At 40.3% G+C, this 22,744-nt stretch overlaps 2 protein-coding genes across 21 annotated transcripts in view; both read right to left on the reverse strand.

The window, feature by feature from the left end:
- The window catches only part of epb41l3b (erythrocyte membrane protein band 4.1-like 3b), a 55,621-nt gene extending 40,241 nt beyond the window's left edge, over window positions 1-15,380 (reverse strand). For 12 of the 20 annotated variants that reach the window (XM_014413385.4, XM_014413375.3, XM_014413378.4 and 9 more), the window contains exon 1: window positions 3,464-3,607. The gene's annotated coding sequence lies outside the window, so the exon portion shown is untranslated. Of the gene's footprint in view, window positions 1-3,463; window positions 3,609-15,217 lie in introns of those variants that run through there. The other 8 variants (XM_076876905.1, XM_014413367.4, XM_014413371.4 and 5 more) reach the window with 2 other exon arrangements.
- A 1,726-nt stretch (window positions 15,381-17,106) lies between these two features.
- On the reverse strand, window positions 17,107-22,012 carry tmem200cb (transmembrane protein 200C, genome duplicate b). The gene is made up of 2 exons (XM_004555273.2): window positions 21,869-22,012; window positions 17,107-19,304 (listed from the first exon to the last, which is right to left on the reverse strand). Exon 2 carries the CDS (start codon window positions 19,269-19,271, stop codon window positions 17,718-17,720), a length of 1,554 nt encoding a protein of 517 aa, XP_004555330.2. The 5' UTR covers window positions 19,272-19,304; window positions 21,869-22,012; the 3' UTR covers window positions 17,107-17,717.
- Window positions 22,013-22,744: the final 732 nt, after the last annotated feature.

The following is a 22,744-nucleotide window of genomic DNA, read 5'->3' on the forward strand; positions in this document are numbered from 1 at the left end:
ACAGCTGGGCCCATCCCTGCCGCCCCTGCCCCCACAATCATTACCCCTCAGGGACTTATGGAGGTTACATGGAGGGGAATAGTCTGCGTTGCTTGACACGTCAAGGCCCATCCCGAGCAGGCCTGCCAAATAAGATCTGACCATTTTGCATGGCCGCAGGGCCGACAGCTGTCGCAGACCAAAACCCAGCCGCTGTAACAAGATATCACGTAGCTGGTCTGGACATTCAAATTAGGCACCCCTGCAGATCCCCAAAGTCTCATCAACTGTCCTGACTAAGAAAATTATTGACATGTTTTTGGAGAAGTCTGTGGTTTAGTAGATTTAGTAGATAAATCAATTAAGTTTATTACTTAAATAGTTATTTATCAAAATAAATAACTTAAGTAATTAAAACATTTTTATTTAAAGCTCTACCTCCTCTTACTTTACTAAAAAAAAATTAATTAATTAAAAAAAATGTTGTTTTGGGTTTGTGCTGTACTTGTGACACAAAAAGACATCTAAAGATTACCGCCATATATAAAAAGCCAAGTGCTGTCTTAACAAATTCAATTACCAGACTAATCAAAAAAAAAAAAAAAAAAAGATTAATCACAGCTTTAGAACTTCCTAAACCTTCAAGACTTCTGCCAAAAATGCTGTCCAGCATCATCCCAGGAAACTTCCGAGTTTACTGAAACACAAAAACCTGATTGGACATCACACAAGGTGACAACAATGAAATAGAGGTCATTATTGCCATTTCCAGTTAATCAAAAGTTGAGTTGAAAACCTTCCTTACAACATTTTCATATAGCTTTGTGCATTTTAGTCGTGCACTTGAGTAAAGAATTTTACACGACCCAGATGTTTTATACCACACTGGGTTGAATGTTCTCCTGCTCTGGTGTAGGAAAATTTGAGCATGTCAACAGTTCTGACAATTAAAAACATGGGTTTCATTTGAAGAGCCAGCAAAGACATTCCAAAAACAACTCTCTGTAAAAGGTCCTGCAAGACAATAAATGCGTGAAATTGTAAAATCTTAGACTCAGCAAGCATCTGAGGCAGATGGTTTATGGCTTCTGTGTGTACGCTCCATTGCCAGTTTACAGCTTAAGAGTGCAAGTCATTCAAATGATCCCTGTAAGGTTTCGCTGAGACTTCCATGAAAACGGCCTTGTGACATCTGATCAAATAGTATTTGCACATTTGATTATATAATTTAGCAGCCGTTTCAGATGTCAATTTTAAAAAGCCCTTTGGTTGAACCCTCACAAATCTAGCCGACACGTGAGACCTCAAGAGCAGAATTTGGGGAAGGTAGACTGGTCACATGAAGGTGACTCCAAGCAGGGAGCATTTTTGCTGAGGCGGCCATAAATCCTGTCGGCTTTCTGCGTTTACATTACTGTCTTTAGCAGTGAGGCCTCCGATGATTCGGTGGGCAACACAGCTAGCTTACCGGTACTGTTATTGCATTCTGACTATGCACACCGTGCGACACAATCAACGCGGGATTGTTGACATGCAGTTGCTTAAGGCCATGGATGACTTCTGTGAAAGGGTAACACAAACACAATCTGTCTGATAGGATTTGTTGGAGTTAGTGGCTCTCGATTGAGTTGTCTGCCTTAGTTGACAAAGGGAAAAACCCCTGTTGATGTAAAAGATTAGAACTAAGTCTCTGTATATTGATGAGAAGCTAATAACTTCTTATACTGTGGCCGAGACGGACCAGAAGGGATTAAGCATTTTAGGAGATTTACAATCAGTAAATCTGACTTAATTACTAATAATGCCTGCTGGCACTAATAAAAAAAAAAAAAAGTTAAAATAAACCTTTTATTTCCCCGTTTACATTGTTTACTGTGTAAATTTGAAGGCACATTTGCTCATTATGTTTTTAAATTAGTTTTATGCTCACTGGACAGTAATAGGCCAAGAATGACTAACTTGAAAAATACTGATGGAATACCAGTGCATTCCCATTAAGAGCAGTCACTACATGGCATTGTGTCTACTAGAACATAAAGGTAACATAATTCTACAACCTAATCCAGCTTGATGAGCTGTTACAGACAACAACAACAACAAAAAATACAAAGATACACTGATGTCTGAGTGAGCTAGCAGAGCCATAGTCATGTGGTTTACTATTAAAAATATGTTTTAGTAATGATCAGATCATTACAAAGCTATTCATGTGATTTTTGTGTTACAAAATCCTGATGATGAAAGTGCTATAATCAAGTCACCTGTCTGTCTAGACATTTTTACATTATATATACACACAAACACAGTTGGACAAATAACTGATGAGTGACATTTAGAAGTAGAAAAAAGTTACAAATGGTCATTGCTCATCTTTGTAGCCTTTGATATGAGAGTCACCATTTGTATCACAGCTACAGATGTCAGAGCATCTTATTCTTTAGTATATGAGACAAATTATGGTTTATATATGTATAAATACAAGCCAAAAATCATGATTCAACAATACTGACCAATATAAATTTGGGTCTTCCTCATATAAAATCAATGGTCTCAGCAGTTTTTGTTGAGTGAAATGAAAAGACTGCCTCCTCCATTGTCACTGTGCAAACTAAAGCTGTAAACAGAGGTGCAGCCTCAGTAAACGAGTTATGAATCCCTGCCTACAAGGCCCACAATGTTCTTGCCTCTCAATGCTACTGCAACAGCAGCTTACTGTGCATCTTAATTAAATTGTCAAATCAGTCTCCAGCCATTGCATGCTGTGGCAGCAAGGATGTAAGGATGCTAAAAGAGGATCCAGACCGTGTCATCCTGCCCCTAACCACGCCTACCGCACTGCAGATCAAAAACACCGAAGTGTGTCGTCTTAACCTCGGACAATCTGACAGTTTTAATCCATTAATTGTCTGCAAATTGTAACACTGCCTGCCAGTGACTCAGCGCTCTCCTTCACTGATGTAAAAACGGGAGGGATTGAAGGTCGGACAAGCATCTGTATCGTCTCATTTCACCAATTTCACCCACTTTCTGGCCCCGAAACTTGAGCACGTTAGCCAGCTTCACCTCAAGCGGTGCGCTTCTTTAAAATATCCGTGCATACCCCGACTTTTAGCTTCAGATTAACCACCGCTGCAGGCAGCTCAGTCGGCAAAAAGCAACATTTTCTGCTTCAGTGTTACGCGCCGAATGGTTACAATGTGAAACCACAGTGGGATTAAAAAAGAAAGAAAAACCATATGACCCCCGTTTCTGACTCGGTTAACCACGTCCACTAGACTTTTTCCGCCTGAGTAGATACAGTAAAACTGTACTCTAATGTTAATCATCTGTCATCGGCTGCGGGTGCTGTGAGCACGCGATCGAAAATGTGGCACGAGACAAAACCTCACAAAGAGCCGTTCAAGCAGCGAAACTTGCATCTTCTCTAAGTGAGCCTCGGTGTAATGGTACAAACGACAAGCAGCGAAGAAAATGGGTTTATTACCAGACACGGCGTCCTCGTTCAGCTGGTTATGCGAGTTGCATTCGTAGTGGGCTTCTGTTTCCTGACAGCGGTGCTACTCTGCTGCAGTTCCCCTCTCCACCAGCCTATCAAACTCCACTATGCAGCCGAGAGTAGAATTGTGGGATATCAGAACAGCCGGGGCATTATTTTAGCAGCACCCTCCTCCCAATACACATACACGCACGCGCACAGCAATTGATGGCACGAGGTTTGTTGTTTTAGTGACGAACGACACTAAGAGTCATCTCTATGTACGGACATGAGATTAAATTAAAGTCAATCAGTGGAGGAATGTAACAAAGGAAGGATGATGTGCTCAACTGATTGTTGAGTTTAAAGGTGTCCGTGGGCCGTTCTACAGTCTGCAGGGTATTTTCTGTCCCACCCATGAATTTGAAAATAATGCATGCGCAAAAGACTAAAGGATACTTTTGTTGCGTAAACTGTACTTTTCCTGAGAGAATTTTTTTAAAAGCCTTAAAATACAAAACAGTTCTTTGAGAACATTTTCTCAACTTCTTTGTAACCAAATAGGATGTTAAAATGACTTAGAAATCCACTTAAAAATAGTTGACACTTTTTTTTTCCATCAAGATATTTTAAAGAATAATTTTGCAGCGCTGTTACCGGAACTCATTTAAAGGAAGAGACAACACGGTGATAGACATGCAACTTGTGCTAACACCATGGGGACACTAAAGGCCCTCTTTGACATATTTCGTATTTTTCCAGTACTTTCTGGCTAGATGGAGTGTGCCACTCCAATCAAGGCAAAACACTCTTACTCATATTCCCCAAAGAACACAAATCAAATTCCAAGTTTCCTTGCTTTATTTCCACTGCTAGCATCTTTCCCCATGAAAACACTAACACAAGTGTGTGAATGTGTGTGTGAATGGGTGGATGACTGGATATGTAAAGCGCTTTGGGGTCCTTAGGGACTAGTAAAGCGCTATATAAATACAGGCCATTTACCATTTATTTTTTACAAGCACTTTGCCCTAACAGTGATCAGTCTGTTATTTGCAATCCTGTTACCATAAAACAAATCAATTTAAAACAAACATATGCTACAAACATTTAAAATATTAATAAAAAATACATCTGCGGTCCTGAGTATTTACTTGTCATATGTATGTCATCTGTTAAGCCATGTTAGCGTGTACAACCCCGTTGCTCTAACATGTAATTTTCAAAATGGTTTAATCTGTTGCCTTTATAATCACTTGAATTATTATATGTGTTTGTGAAAAATATTTCAAAATAGATACAAAATTTCTAAAATAAACTGACTATTAAAGAGTTGGGCAGGATAGATTTCAAAAGTTGTTTAAATTAATCGAAATTAAGTCTCATCTAAAATTGAGTTTTCAATGTGAGTAGGACCATTTTTAACTGAATGGTCAAGAATTCATTAAACAATTTTGTTAAAAAAAACAACAACAAAAGAAAACAAACTACTGTGCCAAGCATAGCACACAGCAACCAAATCTCATAAGTGGACCTTTTTATTTGTTTAAAAATTTTTTAAAATAAAGAAATTTTAAAAACAATTTCTGAAGCCTATATTGTTCACCAATATGCTCCATTCATTTACCTAATGTGTTATAGAGGCAATTGTTGTTTACAACACAAATAACAAATCATTGCCAAAAATATCATCTTTATAACACTGGAAAAAAAACATTCCACCAATATTGGCATTCGTGTATATATTGTCTGATATGTGCCATTTCGTGATGTAAAGTAATGTCTTGCTTGTTAGATACAGAGCTGGAGACACAAACTGAAAATATCTATATCAGAATGCTTTTAGGCTACAGAAACAGGATTGGCCACAAAAATCCAACATAGGTCACGCTCCAAGAATTAAAAGCATAAACATTATCACTATGCCATGTTCTATATCAACATTTCAGAATCTTGTGCGTGCGTATAATATAAATGTGTCTAGACAGAGCGGCGACTTGAATCTCAGTTCAACAGTGTACATTAAACTGTGTTTCACTTTTCTACTTTCTGATATTTATGTAGCGGCTAAAGTTACTTTGCAGACTAGTATTTCAATTCAACTTTATTAATATTGAGCCAATTTACAACCACAGTCACCTCAAGGCACTTTATATTGTAGGGTAAGGACCCCGCAACAGATATTCAACATATATAAGCAGTAATAAGCTTAAAAAACATGCTTCAGGTTAAAATAGTCACCACCATTAAAAAAAGCTCACTTTGACCATCCACAGGAACAAGTTTTTGCATCAGTATCATTTTCCAGAAATATAACACTGACAGGAACTGCACGACAAGCACTTCCACTATTTACATTTCAAGTACATTTTCCATGAATATTTCTGGACAATGTAGGACATTTACTCTGTGGTATAGTAAAAATTTTACTTGCATAAAGGATTCAAATACTACTTCTGTCACAGAGCTGAAGCTAGATAATCTCTATATCATCCACTGCCAACTGAAAAACAATCTAAGGCACAATAAAAAAAAAAAAAAAAGGAAATTATGAGGATGTGAACGCAGCGACGCAAACGCACATCTGCAGCGCTCTCCCAGGCATACATATTGGTTTGTGTGCATTCACAAATACAGACATAAAAGCGAGTTCTTAATTAGAGTCTGGGTTGTTCCCTCTGGGGATTTGTGGGTTTTGCCTCCCGCCTCCCAGTGGGAATTTGACCCAACTCGATCACCCATTTGACTTTTCTTTCATTGAACTGCTTTCATGCTGGATGCCCACACTTACAATATGCTACACAAATATAAACATGCAGTCGTGAACACTAATGAGAACTTTCTGCTGAATTCATACATAAATAGTGACAGTGACAAAGTGGGCGTGCTTTCCACATAGCAGAACAACACACAGTGATACTTATATACAGAAAGCAGACAGCTGCTTCCTCATTCAGTCTCTCGGTGGACAAGTCATAAAACAAAACCATAAAACAATGTTTTATATTTAGTGGATATAGTAAAGTAATTAAACTACACTATATACAGTCTTTTTATTCAAACAACTCTTACTTGTGTAGTTAGGAGATGATGTAATACCTGTAATATATAATAAATGTAAATGTAATAAATGTAATAACTTAAAGGGCTACCAGCCTGAGTGTTAAAGTGATATGTCCATTAACCACAAAAAAGTGAAAGGATTTGCTTTTGTCACATACCCTTACCACCAGTGGAGATCAGTGATGGTCTGTTACACGCCCTCCCCTTCACGTCCTGTCTTGTTTTTGTAATGAGTACTATAGCTTATGCTTCCAAAACAAATTGTTGTGCACATTACCACAATGAGGCTCTCTGAGAAAACATAGTGTACAAGAGGCTGTAACAACTAGCTACAATATCTTTTTTTCTGTCCAGCTAAACAATGGTTATCTACATTTAGAGCTGGTGGAGTCTGGCGCAGTATGACCAGACTGATTGTTTCAGACATTGCTCATCAGGGCCTGTCTAGCCAGCGGGTCGCGGCGGTATGACTTTAATGCAGTAAAATAAGGGATGAGAGCTTGCATATTAGCTTGTCCCTACAGGAAATATCAATGCACATTGAATACTTGAAGCATTAAATGTAATGGAGCTTGGTCATTAGATAACAAATAAAAATGGTTAAATGTTGAACATTTAAGCTGCTTAACAAAGGCAAACAGACAGTACTTTATTGCTGGTCATGAAAAACTACTTAAAAAAATGTTGCCAATAGAAGATAAAATATGAAACTTGTTTCAAATCAATCATCCTCAAGGGGACAGGGCCTTCTCTATTGCTGCTCCTAATCTGTGGAACAATCTTTCCCAGCACATTAGAGAGGCCCCTTCACTGTCCACTTTTAAAACACGTCTTAAAACTCATTTTTACTCTTTGGCTTATGACACAGTCTGACCCTGATTTTATTGTTTTAATCTAATGTGCTGATTTTATTGTTTTAAATGTGTTTATATATATATATTACTTATCTTATCTTATTATTACTATTTTTCTCATTTTTTTTAACATGCTCAATGTATCATGTTTGGCATGTCAAGTGTACAGCACTTTGTGTTCAGCTCGTGGCTGATCTGAAAGCGCTATATAAATAAATTGCTTGCTTGCTTGCTTGCTCCCACTTTCATATTTGAGGGTAGGGAGTAGCTTAAATATATTTTGGGTAGTTCTGTAATGAAGTTGTTACAGTCTGTGATGGTAGTGACATTGGGGGATTATCCCCTAAACACCTCATGAGGTGGTTTTTGGCTACCACACAGCAAAAAAAGAGACCAAAATACACCATCAGAAAATTGATCCTTGTTAAAGCAGACACTAATACTGGGTTGGATCCCTTTTTTGCCTTTAGAGCTGCCGTAACTCTTCATGGCAGATTCAACAAGCTGCTGGAAACACTTCTCTGAGATTTTGCTCCATTTGACATGATAGTACTACAGTTGCTGTAGATTTGGCAGCTACTCATCCATGATGCAAATCTCCTGTTCCCCCACATCCCAAACATATCTATCAGACTGAGATCTGCGAGTGTGGGGGCTATTTGAGTAGGGTGATCTGATTGTCATAAAAGCAATTTGAGATGATCTGAGCTCTGTGACATGGTGAGTTTTCCTGCTCGAAGCAACCATCATGTGCACACTGTGATAATAACGGGATGGACAAAGTCAGCAACAATACTCAGGTAGGATGTTGCGTTTACACATCTTGTTTTTTTAAACACTAAAAAATGCCAAGAAAATATCCCCCACACCACTACACCAGCAGCAGCATATTGTTTATGCCAAACTCTGACCCTAGGGTCAGAAATCAGGACTAAGAAATCAAGAGACATTGACAACCTTCTATTGTCCATCTTTGGTGAGCTGGTATGAACTGTAGCCTCAGTTTCCCATTCCTAACTCACAGAAGTGGAACTCAGCGGTCTTCTGCTACTGCAGTAAATCTGCTTCAGTGTTCAACATGAACAGGGGACTGTATAGACTAGGTCTTAAATATGCTAATATTTTAAGCCTGGCTTTGTCAGAATGCCTTTGGTTTTTGTCAGCTGGTAGCCTAAAACAAGCTCCTCAAAGTGGAAGAGTATCTATTGTAGGCAGGGTTTTCACAAATCCATGACTGGTCTGATTTAATGTTAAATTAACAGCCAGTTTTGAAGTTCCAAAGCAATGTTCAAAATGTGTTACTGTCTCAATTGTTTTGAAAATCCAAAAAAAATTCTAAGTCCATATCCATTAGAAGGCAGAAGGTAAACAGAACTGTTCTGCAGAAAAATATTTAAACACTTGTGGGGTTTTTTAATATATAATTGTTAGCTCAACATGTAATAAAACAGGCTGCGCGTGTCACCCTTTCTCAATGGTTATTTAAATCTGAGGCAATAAAGCCTTGGCCTTTAACTGTGCTGTGACTTTCTATCTTCACATATAATTACTCACAGATAAGTGAGTGCACATCGGTGACTCTTCCAAGTCTCTAGAGCAGCCCTTGGTCAGCAAAATGATTAATACCACGCAAGACAGCCAACATGTGATCTGTGGACTCGACTTAGCTTATGTGGCTGCTTAACTCTTCACTTTTTTCTGCTGTGTACAGACACCGAGTTCCCGTGCAGGTCGTCTGCTGAGAACCCTGACCTTGAACCCAGTTTACTTCTAAAATCTTTTCTTTTCTTAGAATCAAAACAAGTATGAACAAAAGCAGATAACATAAGACAAAAAACAATAGTTAACAACTCTACCACTGTCTCTTTTATTTCAATTGACTCAAAACTGAAATGTAATAGAAGTTGCATTCAGCTGATCTTCTTACATTTCACTTTCATTTAACACAAGAACATAAAAAAGTGAGAAGTAATACTACAAGCCCTAGTTTTTTGAGGAAAAAATTTTTTCCTTAAAATTCACACTGTAAAGCTTGTTAAGTATAAATATGTCTATATGCTCATTCTCTATAATCAGGAACCTCATGAAGTTCATTACAGCAATCCAATTTACAGTACTGTGGTCAGAACAAGCAAGCTGGCACTTCATCAATGTACAATTAAGTTGAAGCATGTCCCTTACAGAACCTGGCAAATCACCCGTGTGATCCAATTACAAAAAGAAGAAAGAAAATTCCAGCAGTTTCAGCAAATCCCAGGTCCGGGGGAAAATAACTGCTACTCTAAAATGTGCCTTTTTTGGTTTGTTTTTTGTTTGCCAAACACAGGATCACTTTCCATTTTGTCTGCTGGGTTTTCAAACACAGTAAGAGAAACACTTCACTAGATGATATTTCTATGCTTACCTGAACCATTCCGATAAAAAGGCATTTTTAATCATTGCAATCTGTGGCTTTTATAGGGTTTTTTACAGTTCCATTATTCAAACTATGAATGCATTTTTGAGAGTTTATGACTGCGTTAGTTCGTCTGTAAATTACACTTTGAACTGAATGAACTCAAATCAAATGGGCTGAACTTCACCTCCAACCAGTCACGACTACCATCCCCTACTGTCCAGCTCAACTCAGCTGCAAATGCCTTCACTCCCAAAGGGCTGCAGGTCAGCAAGCACACAATGGAAATTAGAGTCTGATTTTGACACCCCACACTGGGCAAAAGCTTCCAAATCAACCCCCTACCCCACTTTGCGCACACCCTCATTCCACTACACCTCCTACACTTTTTTCAGCTCTGGCTGAAAGGCACACGTTGCAGATTAAGAAGAAATAAAAATGAAGTAATAATAAGATACTTGCTTTCTGCATGTAGGAAGCACATCTTATCTCGAGGCATCATAAATGAGGGCTGTATTTACAACCTTTGGAATTCACAGTTTTGCCCATCAAGTAACTTTTGGTTAGGAACTGTCTGAGTAAGCGAGGGGCGGCACGTGTGCAGCACGTGGCAACAAGGAGAGAAAAAAGCTTCCTTTTTTGGCTTTGCTGTGGATACCAATTCGTGAAAAACAAAGCACTTTAAGGAGGATTTCGACTATGTAATCCAAACCAGCCTGGTCTACAATAAATCACACTTTTTCCTCTCAACTGTTGCAATTAAATCTAAAATATTTATCTGTGTTGATTTCATGAAAACCAACATTTCCAATAAGCACTCAACACTGTTTCTCAAAGGGAAAAGCTCTTTTTTCCCCTTCCCAGCCAGAGTTAGATGTGAAACTTAATCTACCTGCAATAATTATGAAGCTGCCATCAAAAGTCAATGAGCTTAGCTTAATATAGCATAAAGGCTGGAATGTGGGGGCAGGGGAAGCTAACCTGTCTGTACACCTCTGAAGCTCAATAATTAGCAAAGGAGCTCTTGTTTAATTGGTACAGAAAGCTAGGATTAAAAACAGCAGCCTGCGCTGTGGTTTTATAGGAGAGATGTTCTAGACTATTTCCTGGAGTGCTTCTGCGAGACAGAGGAAAACCAGGGGATACTTCATGAATAGGTGAGCCTTTCTTACCAATTTGAATATTTGTGCTAAATAATGCTAACCAGGTAGCATCGTTAGCCTAAAACAGATTCAAGATTTGAGTTAGAGTCAACCTTCTCATCTAAAATCATTTAACTCTCAAGCGCAGAAACCCACTTAACAAAAATATGAAGAATTTATTTTATATCTACCGAATATAAAATATTCTATCCAATAAGAGTCTTAGCTTTACTCTGATGTAAACTGTTGGAAGTCCTGCCCAGCATCCCATTGGAGGTTAAGCTGAAAGAGTAACCTCTTTGCTGCCTGTGACTTTCAGGGTGCCATCGGGCAGACTACGGCTTTATAAGGCAAAGACCGCTCCAGACCACTTTCAAGTGGTTGGGCATGCTGGGAGATAACAATGCTCCCAACAAGCTTATCAACGCACTGCAACAAGATTGAGTCATACGTTTTATCTCCTCCAGCCTCTGAAGACAGCAGCGCTGCACTCACGCGTTGGGTTCAACTTGCTTTAATAGACTGAACTAGACTGTACACCTGAAGGCACAAAGTCTGTGATTATCACTGATTAACACTTTGCTATCGAAACTGTAAATAGACTGGTACTTATGTAGTGCACTTAAAAGTCGTTTTTACTACAGGGCTCTTTCACCCAGTCACATACATTCAGACAAGAGCTTTTATCCAACATTCCTCTCTCTCTCACACACACACACACACACACATGCACTCTGATGGATTCTGAGGGAGAAACACAGATCCTGCTTAAGGATATTTCGATGTGCAGACTAAAGAAGCCATGGATTAGACCACTGACTTTTCAATTAGCTGATGATCTGAGCGACAGCAACCCCTTGATCATTATATCTATCTATCTATCTAGCTATCTATCTAGAGAGAGCGAGATATAGATATATAAAAACTCACAATTTTGTATTAGAATTCAATCTCACTATTCAAAAGCACCCAAGTTTCACTAGAACTGCAAAAATAGATTGATTTGAAACACTCACTTTGGTATAACAGTATTCAAAAGCATATATTGCTTTCCACAAAGATAATGTAATATGAGCTTTTAAAATCCAGCATGTGCACCATGGGAAAGTTGTGGCTTTAATGTAATAACCATTTCATTCCATTTAAAGTGCACAGACAATACTCCAACCTTTGCCTTACTTATCTATGAATCGTTATAACAACAAGGGTTTGCTGGCTGTTCCTTTTAACCTTTAACCTCTTACTTCTGAGTCACACACCTAGCCCTTCCACTGGTTTTCATACAGCAGCACAATGAGTCACAGCAACAAAGAGCAGCAGGTAAAATAATGTATTCTCCTGCAGTCCAAACCTAGTGCTATTGATCATGTACTAAACTGACAGCAGCATTGATGTAAATTCCTAAGATGAATAGGCAGAGATAGGATTCATCAGCTACAACATTACATCAAAACAACAGTAAGAAATCTGTCTTTGTGTAGCTCTTAAAGCCTTAGATGTATGACGTGAATGACTCTTTTTAAACCACGATGAAGAGATTTTATCTGGTTTTGCCTGTATATAGTGTAGAGGCAGCTAACAAAGTAAAAAAAATCAAATTTAATACAACTTATAGAAAATCCTCTGATTCTCAAAAGGCTATACAGGCAACATGGGGAACTCTAAAGGACTACTCCATTATAACATCAATGTATCCTCAGACTTAATATCTCATGAACTATGCATGTTTGAAAAAAATATACAGCTTTGGAGTTTTGGTCACAATTTGGAATTTCCCAGCTGCTTGCCTGTAATTACAACTTTCCCATGTTCCACTGGTCCAACTTGGAAAAAAAAATCAACAAGCAACATGGACACCCAACACATTTAAATAGCCTTTTCCATGTTCCAGCTGTGTCACATAAATCACAGCAGCTAAGACAATGTTTTATTGGCTAATCTGTAAGTGCAGCTTGCCATTTTCAATTTACGGTGTACCTTTTCCAGAAAGAGCTGGAGGAAGAGCATGCTGGAAAACTCTTGTTTGGAGTTAATGCCTTTCCTTAAGTGGAATTCATCCTTTAAACAGGTCCAGGAAAACTTTCCTCTCCTAATAGTTTTATTAGCTTTTGCACATTTTTTGCCAAAGTTAGAAAAGATCAGCCATTTCAAAAGGTGCACATGTCTGGATTTTTCTATATGGTGATCTTCTCAAAGTAGTGGTCAACACAAACTTACAAATTCCCGGTGAAGAAGCAAATTAGCAAAAATTTTGTGGATTAAACTTTTCATAAATAATACTTATTTTACCTGCTTTGAATATTTAAACTGGCTGTATTATTATCATCATAGCAATGTATGAAATAAAAACAATGCAGCAGTGAGAGGGATGCTTTTAGCAAATGATTGAAAGAGTTTTATCACCCAAAGCTCGCTGAGGCTTTATTTGCCTTTGCAGAATGCAAACTGTTTACCTATCCTGACAGGAATGTTAGCGCTAAAGTAGCTTTGCTTGGGCACCATCTGCAGCTGGATATAGAGACAGCCATTTCATCCAGCAGTTGGTAGAGACCAAAACAGTGCTGAAAGAAGTCAAACAGACCTTATACTCTCCAATTCTTTGGCCATGCATAACAAGAAAACAAACATCTCCACGCAGTCACGACAAACTTGCTGGTTGGCTGAAGGCAAATTTTATGTTACTCAGAAGCTCGCATATTTGTGTACACAGAAAATGTAACACCAGTGTAAATGATCCACTGTGACGACTGGGTATGTAAAACAACTGTTAGCTAACAAGTTGAAAAAACAAAACAAAAACAAACAATATGTTAACTTGACCCCAAGCAACCAAAATAACAAAATATATACTACTGAAGTAAAATAATAATAATAATAATGATAATAAAAGAAACGATTTCATAGGAGTTAATGGGTTTAAAAAAAAATCTGCTAAAATGTGTTTTTAGTTAGAAGGGTTTAAAAAAAACAATCAAAAAAAACAAAAACAAAAAAACAACCCAACCATTCTTTGTGGTCCAAGTTGTCCTTAACGACAACGCTAACATATCAGTGAAAGACACAAAATTAAATAACACTACTTCCTCTGGTATGACAGAGTGAGAACATTTTGGCCAGTCCAAGCCAGCTCATGGGGTACAAGAAATGTTAAGCCTCAGCAAAATGCTACCAATCATCCGCAGAAACATCAAAGACTGCACACACAAGCAAGTGAACAAGACAAGTCCCACGGACTTTGGCCGGTGTTATCTCCTCAGTCCTGTACATTCAAACTCATCATTCGACCTTATAAAACTGCTGAAATTACTCAAGCGCAAATGGTCAGATGGCACTATAAAACGCACTGTCCCATATTAAGATACATACATATCTAAAAGATTAAATATCAAATAAAATTTCATTGCAGCCATATGGACCTCCCTATTAACAATGCCATGAGATGAATGTTCAGTTCAGTGTAGATGAAAGAGAATATTATAACAGAAACGTCTTCTCTATTTCAAGGAGAGGAAACACATGCTGTGACAACTTCCCCTTTCCGAATAGCCTGTCTGTGCCCAGCAAACATTTAATCAGGTGTCTGTGTGTGTCTGTGTGTGTGCGTGTCAAAGAAAACAAGAAGTGCTTCCTCAGCAGTTATGAGAAGAAACGAGTTAAGAAATAGCCCGAGAAAAATGCTGATGAGGAGATTATAGACGCATTCAGCAAATTGTAAAAGACTTGAGTCAAAAGTGTGACACAGAACTTAGATTTATCGAGGGCTTTGTATTTGTATCGGGAAGAAATGGATCTGACTTGTTTTCACTTTTAAACAGCTGTTACACGAAGTTTCTCAATGCTCCGTCACGTTAGATTTTCAAAATAAAGCGAGGTAAAGTATTGATCGCGTCTGTTTGGCCCTTTACTCTGCAGTATAATGTGTGAAGTGGCTGCCGCTTGAAACGTATTTTGTTCTAACTCCAAATTATTCCTTGTGCTTGTCTCTCTGTGTGTTTCACATTGTTGCCCATAAACACTTGTACTCACCGTTTGAAATGTAACAGATCGCCGGGAAAGCAGCAGGTCAAGTTGTGGTGGAAAGCCCGGTGATTGCAACGGAAAAAAGACATGAAAAATGAAACAGAACATTACTAAGATATGTCAGACGACGAGAATAGCCCTTTAGAAATATTAACAACCACATATAACATCCTAATGCTGCATTAATTACAAAAAAAACCCGACTTAAGTTTGCTCGTGCTCATATAGTGACAGCCTGTTTTTCGACACACAAACTAAACAACAGTGTAAACACAAGCGAGCACTTTACCTGAGTGTTCAGCGAGGGGACACAAACTCCCCAAACGCCAGCTGTTGGTCAGGGAGCGCTACGAAGACCAGGAATCCCCTGCGTGGGTCTCGTCCGGGTGAAAGGGATCACACACCTGTGAGCGCCAGATTTGGCAAACCTTCCCAGAGACGGAGCGAGCTGACCCCGCCCCCTCCTGCCTCTAAAAAGAAATCGGCCCCGTGGTGCTCATAAACGGGCACGCCCACGACTCAACCAGCATAGACCCAGTGCCACCTGCTGGTCGCTTTATTTTTTGTACTTCTTCTTCTTCTTCTGTTTTTTTCAAACATCACATGACCACTAGATGGCCACGTTAGGCTGAGCTGCGCTGGCTCCTCTCGTGAATAGTCTGCAAACTTCGAAGTGGACTTTTTGTCTGATCCTGTAAGAACTGTTAACAATATGTAGGACTTGGAAGATGAGTGCTGTGCAACAGTCTTGAAGTACCCCTTATTTCTTTTTATTTAACAAAGAAAATAAAAATAGTCACAGGAATTTATTGAAACGGATGCAAGCATACATAGAAATGTGTATAAGGCAAAAACAGAGTCTGTGTACTTCCAATGAGCTTGAAAGTCAACGTTTTGCTATAGCTACCTTTACTCTTCAACACAGCCTGAACTCTGAACTGTCTGTTTCTTTAAGTATACTTAAGGAATTGTTCTCCAGGCTTGTTGAAGGACTGTTGGTTGACATTTGATCCCACACTGCATCAGTAATGTTAAGGTCCGGGCTTTGGGGAGGCCAATGCATGACTGATAGTGTTCACTCATGCTTTTACTGCAGTGGCAGTGTGTTTGGATCATCATTATGCTGAGAAAACAAAAAACAAAGCCGTTGCTAATCGGACACTTGACAGATGGTATTGCATGGTAGATTCAAAATCTGATGGCACTTTTATGAACGACCTTCATAAGCCCCGGAAAACTGTTGCTCAAGATCTCTTAAAAAAATACAAGAAAGCATTTTAGAAGCAAAATGTAAAGAAAGGGGCCTGGCTCTATGATGCGCAGCACTGTATACACAGTGAAGTGGCAGTGGTGCAATATGCATTTACAACAGTACAAGGCATGCATTTATCTCATATAAGTAACTATATTAAAAAAAAATATAGGGCTGGCTATAGAGTAAGTCTATTGTATTTTATGTGCACAACTTAAAGGTGTATCTATAACTGCAGTGAGGTTAAAAAGTACAATAGTACAGTAGCAGATTATGATGAAGTCAAGGGATTGTTGAATGATTAGCATCTATCTGCCAGATCTCAGCTGAACATGATTTTCAAGGGATTTTTTTTTTAGCATTTTGAGGCCTTATTTGACAATACAGTAGAAGAGATCGTGCGGAAATGACACACAGGAAACTATCTGATCTAGACTTGTGCTCAGACCCCTATACAGCAGCCTTTGACCTCCGGGTCACCTGCTCAACCAGGTGAGTTATTGGGCACTGACAGTTATGACAGTCACTATTATCAATAAACGCCCATTTTATTTTTCCCTGTTTATTTTGTCACCCATTTGAGCAGATACTCAGCTGTTAACTTCCCTTTGTAATAGTGAAGACAATTATTAAGAAGACTGTTGTAAAGGTCACTTATAGGTCACTGGTCTCGGTTCAGCTGGCAGAAATAATAAAACATCAATACCACTGCAGTGTTTCCCAGTAATGAGAAGTATGGCTAAAGTCCAGGAAAAAAAAAATCCATACAGTCTCTACGTTTGCCACACAATCAATCATAGTCCGACTTCCAGTTTTTTAATCCTTTTAATTTTTCTTAACGCAAGTGAAACTATTTGGAGCAAACAAGCCATTTTGCATTCGTGGCATTTAATCTAATATCACACAAAGACATCTATTAGACCCAATGGAGGTGTTACAGTCAAATTTATTAAACCATGAATGTTTCATATAAACAAGTGTGTGCACATAGGGAAGACCTTGTCCTCAAGGTCCCGATCCTAAGCCAGACATCTACCTGAGATTCAGTTCAGTTCACCTATTCACGTGGTATTCACATAACAATGCAGAGAAGCAAATCTAGACTATTTAAATATCTGTGGCATATGTTAATGCTACAGTACGACATGTTGGACAGTAGTTCAGAGTGAAAGTTTTGGCAATTCTACAAGCTACAATGTTTGCCTTACTCTTATACAAAAGAAAAAAAAACCCTCATCTGATCAAATTTTCTTTTCTTTTCTTTTTTTTTTTACAAACCATTTCTAAATCTCCTTACAAGTCTTTAGTATTGCTCTTGCTACATTGAAAAAATAGAAAAATTACATCTGAATTTTGAACTGTTGGTCTGGTGTATTTATAAAGAGTCTTGCTCTTGAGTATTCATGGCTATGTTTCAATAGTCCTTAGTTGCTTACTCTCCGTGTTTCCTTTCCTCTCTAATGGCCAGCTTCACCCATTAGCAATCACATAAGAGGGTGCGAAGCAAATAACAAGACATCAAAGAGTTTTAAGAGGCCTAGGATTCTCCAGAGGTGCTCGGTGTCGCCAAATTGTCCTGTCCCTGAGCTTCTTCCTCCGCCGCTGCTGCGTCCATTGCTACTTCCTGTTTAGGGGCCACCAAAGAAGTGTCTGCGTCGGGGGCTTCGAAGGATTCACCCCCCAGGTCATTCAGTTTTATGTAGCCCTTGCTGTTGGAGTGCTCCAGACGGGGGTAGCTGAACCGCCTGGCTCTGTCACCTTGACGGCACCCAGACACAGACAAGCTGCAGCGGCGTGCTGGCCTGGGCTGATCCGTGAGAGAGTTGAGCGACAGCCGTGAACCCATTGCCCTGGCAACAGGAGATGGCGGAAACAGCTGAGGCCTCTGCGGTTGACGCTGAGCCTGCGGCACCCCCTCTTGGATACCTGTGTCGGTGTCCTCGTGGCTCCGGTGAGGAGGAGGAGAGTCCATGATCGAAGCCTCCTTCTGCTTACCGTACATCACGTCTCTCTGGCTGCTGCTGCTGCTGGCCTGTCCCTCCTCACTTATGTTTTCAGCAGCAGCTTCTATAACAACCTCCTCCTTTGAGCATCCCTCTGCCTCTGCTTTCTCCCCCACCTCACAGTTGTTCAGTTTGATTACTGGCAGGGTAAAAGCGTTCACAGAAGAGGTGACGATGGAGGTGGTCTCCCATTGTCGGGGCTGAGGTGCCTGCTCACTGCTATTGCTGTAGTCTTTATAGATGCTATAGACAGTCTCTGTGAAGCTCTGCACATCTTTGGACAAGCTACGAGGCCTGCTGACCAATGAGGAGCGTCTGAATACCTCCTCGCCATCTACCTCACCTTTGAAAGTGATTCCAGTGGAGGGCCAGGAACTGCGAGTAAGCATCCCACTTGTTGGGAATGTACCCGACGGCCCTTCTGCACTCTTTGACTGGGTGTAATTCACCATGCCGTTCAGAGGTGAGTACTCCTTTGATCGTATGCTGTGCAGATCTATCACTGTGGAGTAGATATCCCTCAGGTTTATGATTTTAGTTTTCTTGTCTCGGTTTTCATGGAGGACGGCGTTAGCACAAATGAAGAGAAAGATACCAATTCCCATCACAAGTGGTCCGAAGACTTTCAGGTTGTCTGAATACAAATAGTTATCCAGGAAGTCACAGAAAAAGCCACAGTGACGGGACGGGCTGGAAACACTGGTGTTAGAATGACTCTGGTTGAACAGATTTGATTGGCCAGAGGAAGGCTCACCACGGGTCAGGTTGGAGGTAATCTGAGGACTTTTGGAATAGCTCATCCTGCTGGTGTGAAATCCCCCGGTTCTGCGGCGCTCCTGGTATTCCTGCTGGTTCTGGCTGGGCCAGTAGCCCAGTACAGCCATGGAAATCCCAACCATAAGAACTATAATTCCAACAGCGGCCACCAAACCAGCAGGGGAGCAGAGATTGAGTTTGCCCTTCACCACCACCACATCGTTTTTCTTCTTTTTCTTGGATTTCCTCTTCCGTTTGTTCTCCGCTCGGTTTTTCGATCGGAGCGAATCCTGGCGCCTGTTCATGCGCAGCAGGCCACCCGTGGCTATCATGGTGGCGACTACACCACAGGCTTGTCACTCAGTCTGTGAGAACACAATACAAAAGAGAGAGAAGATAAGCCTGAGGAGAGAGCAGAGAGGATGTTTACTGCATACTGCATACTACTACAAGTCAGATCTCGGTAAGCTCAAACGATAAGAGTCTTAGCATTTATCTAGTTTCACTCTAAAAAAATAAAAATGCTAACATGTGAAGGTTAGTTTAGAAGAAAGGTGTAAAGCATGGGGAGAAGTTAATTCTTTGGTGAGCTTTAGAGAACCTGGCAGAGGGATTTCATTACTACTGGGTACAATGAAGTTGCCTGTTTCAAAACTTTTGCTCAAGCTGTGTATCTGCTGTACAGACATGTTTTTATTTTTCATCAAATTCTCGTCAAGAATTTCTTTAAGGTGTAAAAAAATATCAGAGGTGGAATACTAGTAAGATATTAGCAACAAAATCTGTCCAAGGAGGACCTAAAGGAGGGCCATGGCTAATTTTCATGGTCTGCCAGTGATTTAATCCAGCCCTGAATCTCAGATTACGCAACAGGTTTATTTAGCCTGCTTCTTTGCACTAATCCGACTAAAGGCAGAGGCAAATATTAGTCATCAGAAGGAGTCTAAATAAAAGATAGTATACATCTGCTGCTGCTGGATCTACAAATCTGAAGACGTAAGCAAAAGACAGACAAAAACCCAAGTTGACAGCGTAGAACAAGAAGTGCTTGTTATCTATATTCAGCTGTGCCGGTGCGATATCAGCCTATGAAAATGTAATGTGTCCAGACAGGAGGCCAGCAGGCATGTTCTCTCCACCTCACTCTGTTTTTCTTGCTCTCCTTCTCTTTCTCTGCCTCTCATTTCTTCCACCAATCTCTCCCATAAAACACTATCCCTTCCTGCTTTCCACCCAAATCCATTTCGTCATCAACCAGTGCAGCTGTGCTTCAACATGACTGCATCCACACACACACCACATCACAAAGGCAAATATGAGCTATTAGCCATGTGTTTACACAGCAACACAGCCATGTAGGATGTTTAAATTTGTTTGGGGTTTTTACGATTATGCAACGCAGACCAGCCACTGCTGACTGATCGTAGAAGCTCTGGTTCAAAGGGCAACGAAGCCACCAACACTTATCATGATTACAGACATCTGCTGATGCGCACCAACCACATGTGGTGAATAACAATCAGAGGATAAGAATGATTAATTAGACAGATTCTAGCCCCTGTCTGATTGTGTCTATAGCTAGATATTTAATTTTATAAATCACGCCTGACTGTGTAAGACTTAGACCTTGGGTTCGTGAATAACTTATTCATGACACTCCTTCCATTTAATAAGACGTTTTCAAAAGCTGTCGTGGGACAAAATAATAATCACGATGGCCTTCGAAATCCCTTTATAATTCAAGTTATTACATGCTGTTCCAACGAAAGTAGAGCACGGACCTCTGCACCTGAGCTTCAGCAAACATCACACAGGTACTCAGCTGCTGTTTATAGCGACTTTCAGTGTATATCACATCCAATAACCACTCAAAATACGTCCTGGGCGAGAGCAACTCAACCTGCACTAAAACCGATAAGGCGTAGGCGGTACTCTCTCTATGTTTGGGGAGAGAAGGGCAGCGGTAACGTGGACCAAAAGTGGGTGTGGACAAGTCGGATTTTGTCTCTGTCTGCGGTGCTGAACAGGAAGCTGCCAACCCGTCGGTTCGCCCCCGCCCCCCCAAAAAAGAAACCCCCCCAGCTCGTGTGGCAAAACGGAGACCAGGGTGGTCTTAACGCTCAGTCCGTCTGAGCTGCGGGGGCGCATTTTTCGCGCAATGTTGCGTGAGTAATCGGCTGTTGACATTAGGGCGCATCTGTTTCCCTTCTGTTGTAAAAAATCCTGTGAAGCAAACACGAGCTGCCGTGGAGCTGAGGGTGCCGTGAAAATGCCCAGAACCACGACGCACGCTTCTCGCTCCAACACAAAGCCAAATACGGTATTGGAGGAGGAGGGGGTCTCACAAGGTGCAGACAGATGACAAACATCCATATTTCTTCCACGGCCCTGACGAAGCTCGTGGTTTCATAACTGAAACTACAATTCAGAGTTGTGTCGTAAATAAAAAATTATAGCAAGCAATGCCTTCGGCTCTCCCTGCTTTGCCTTCACAACTTATGCGAAATCGGTATCTATTGGCAACACCACGACCATAAAAAAGTTAAGCGGCATGAGCCGATCCGCATTTGAAATGGTGCTCTATTTACACATTTTTATCTGTCGTGCATTTGAAAGAGGAGGCGTGCTATCAGGAAGACCAATCGAAATATTTATATATGTATAAAAAGCAGCATCATAAATGAAAGTAAACGGACTCCAGTGCCCAGTGCTCTGAGTCTACCGCCTTCCTGACATCAAAAACTCATGTCGACTTACTCGATTTTCACAAATACTACCAACCTAAACGAGGCGGTCGCAGAATTAAACCACTTCACAAACCTCGTTCTACCTCGACACCGGGAATCAGACCCGCTTCATAAGCGCGAAAAATAGCCCGCCTGATAAAAACCGCAGATTAAATAAAATCGTAAATCAGCGCGTCTCTCACCAGAAATTGTAGCTTGGCAATCAAACATCTTCAAAGGCGCACTCCTCGTTCAGCTGTGCATGTCGTGGTGCGCCACTTTGGTGCCAAGGCTGGAAGAGTGGTACCCAGTTGAACGCAGATTCACAATAGACCGGCAGGGGCGGGCCAACCGCATTTCCATTGGTGGTGATTATTGAGTAACGAGAAAGGGGAGAGCTGTTATCATACTGCAAACACCTCCAGATTTTTCAGGATTTCTTACCTCTATAGAAAGACAAAGATTCTGCACCATGAGACTTTCCTTGATTTATGTATTTGCACTGTTGTTTGGGGAGTTTGATGACAATTGCAACTTGTCATCCAGGCTTTTCATTTGCATGTGGTTAAACAAGCAGAAATACCATGCATGAGTGAATTACTATACTATGGGTTTAAAACTGCACATAGTGGAGTTGAAGTCCACATTTAAATACACCAAATGCATCATCTATCATTTGGTTTTCTATCCTTACCTTCCCCCCAGTTGGGTTAGATTGCTATAATTGCTTATATGCTGTGTCTTTGTGTTTAACAAAATTAAATATGACAGAGTCCAGATGTGTTTTAGTGATGTGAGACTGGAGACAGAGGCAGCAGCTCTACACTGGCCAGAGGAAGCACACATAACAAAGCTCAGCTCTGATGCTCCAGAGAGTTGGCTGCAAATTTATGACCCAGAAATGTGTTTTGTTTATGGCATAAATTAGAGGAAAGGAACAGAGAAAAAACTCTAGCGTGCATGCCGCAGTCAGAGTCGAAATATACAGAGACATGGTAAATAATCCGACGGGGTTTTAAAGAGCTGTCTTTAATCCCCAGTGTTGACTGGTGCACTGTAGGTCTGTAGGTCTGGAACAG

This window comes from Maylandia zebra, linkage group LG18 (genome assembly GCF_041146795.1).
Source record: "Maylandia zebra isolate NMK-2024a linkage group LG18, Mzebra_GT3a, whole genome shotgun sequence".
Lineage (NCBI taxonomy): Eukaryota > Metazoa > Chordata > Actinopteri > Cichliformes > Cichlidae > Maylandia > Maylandia zebra.

Bases quoted from the DNA above. Each gene is read 5' to 3' on its own strand.
- tmem200cb (XM_004555273.2), bottom strand. From the start codon at position 19,271: ATGATAGCCACGGGTGGCCTGCTGCGCATGAACAGGCGCCAGGATTCG.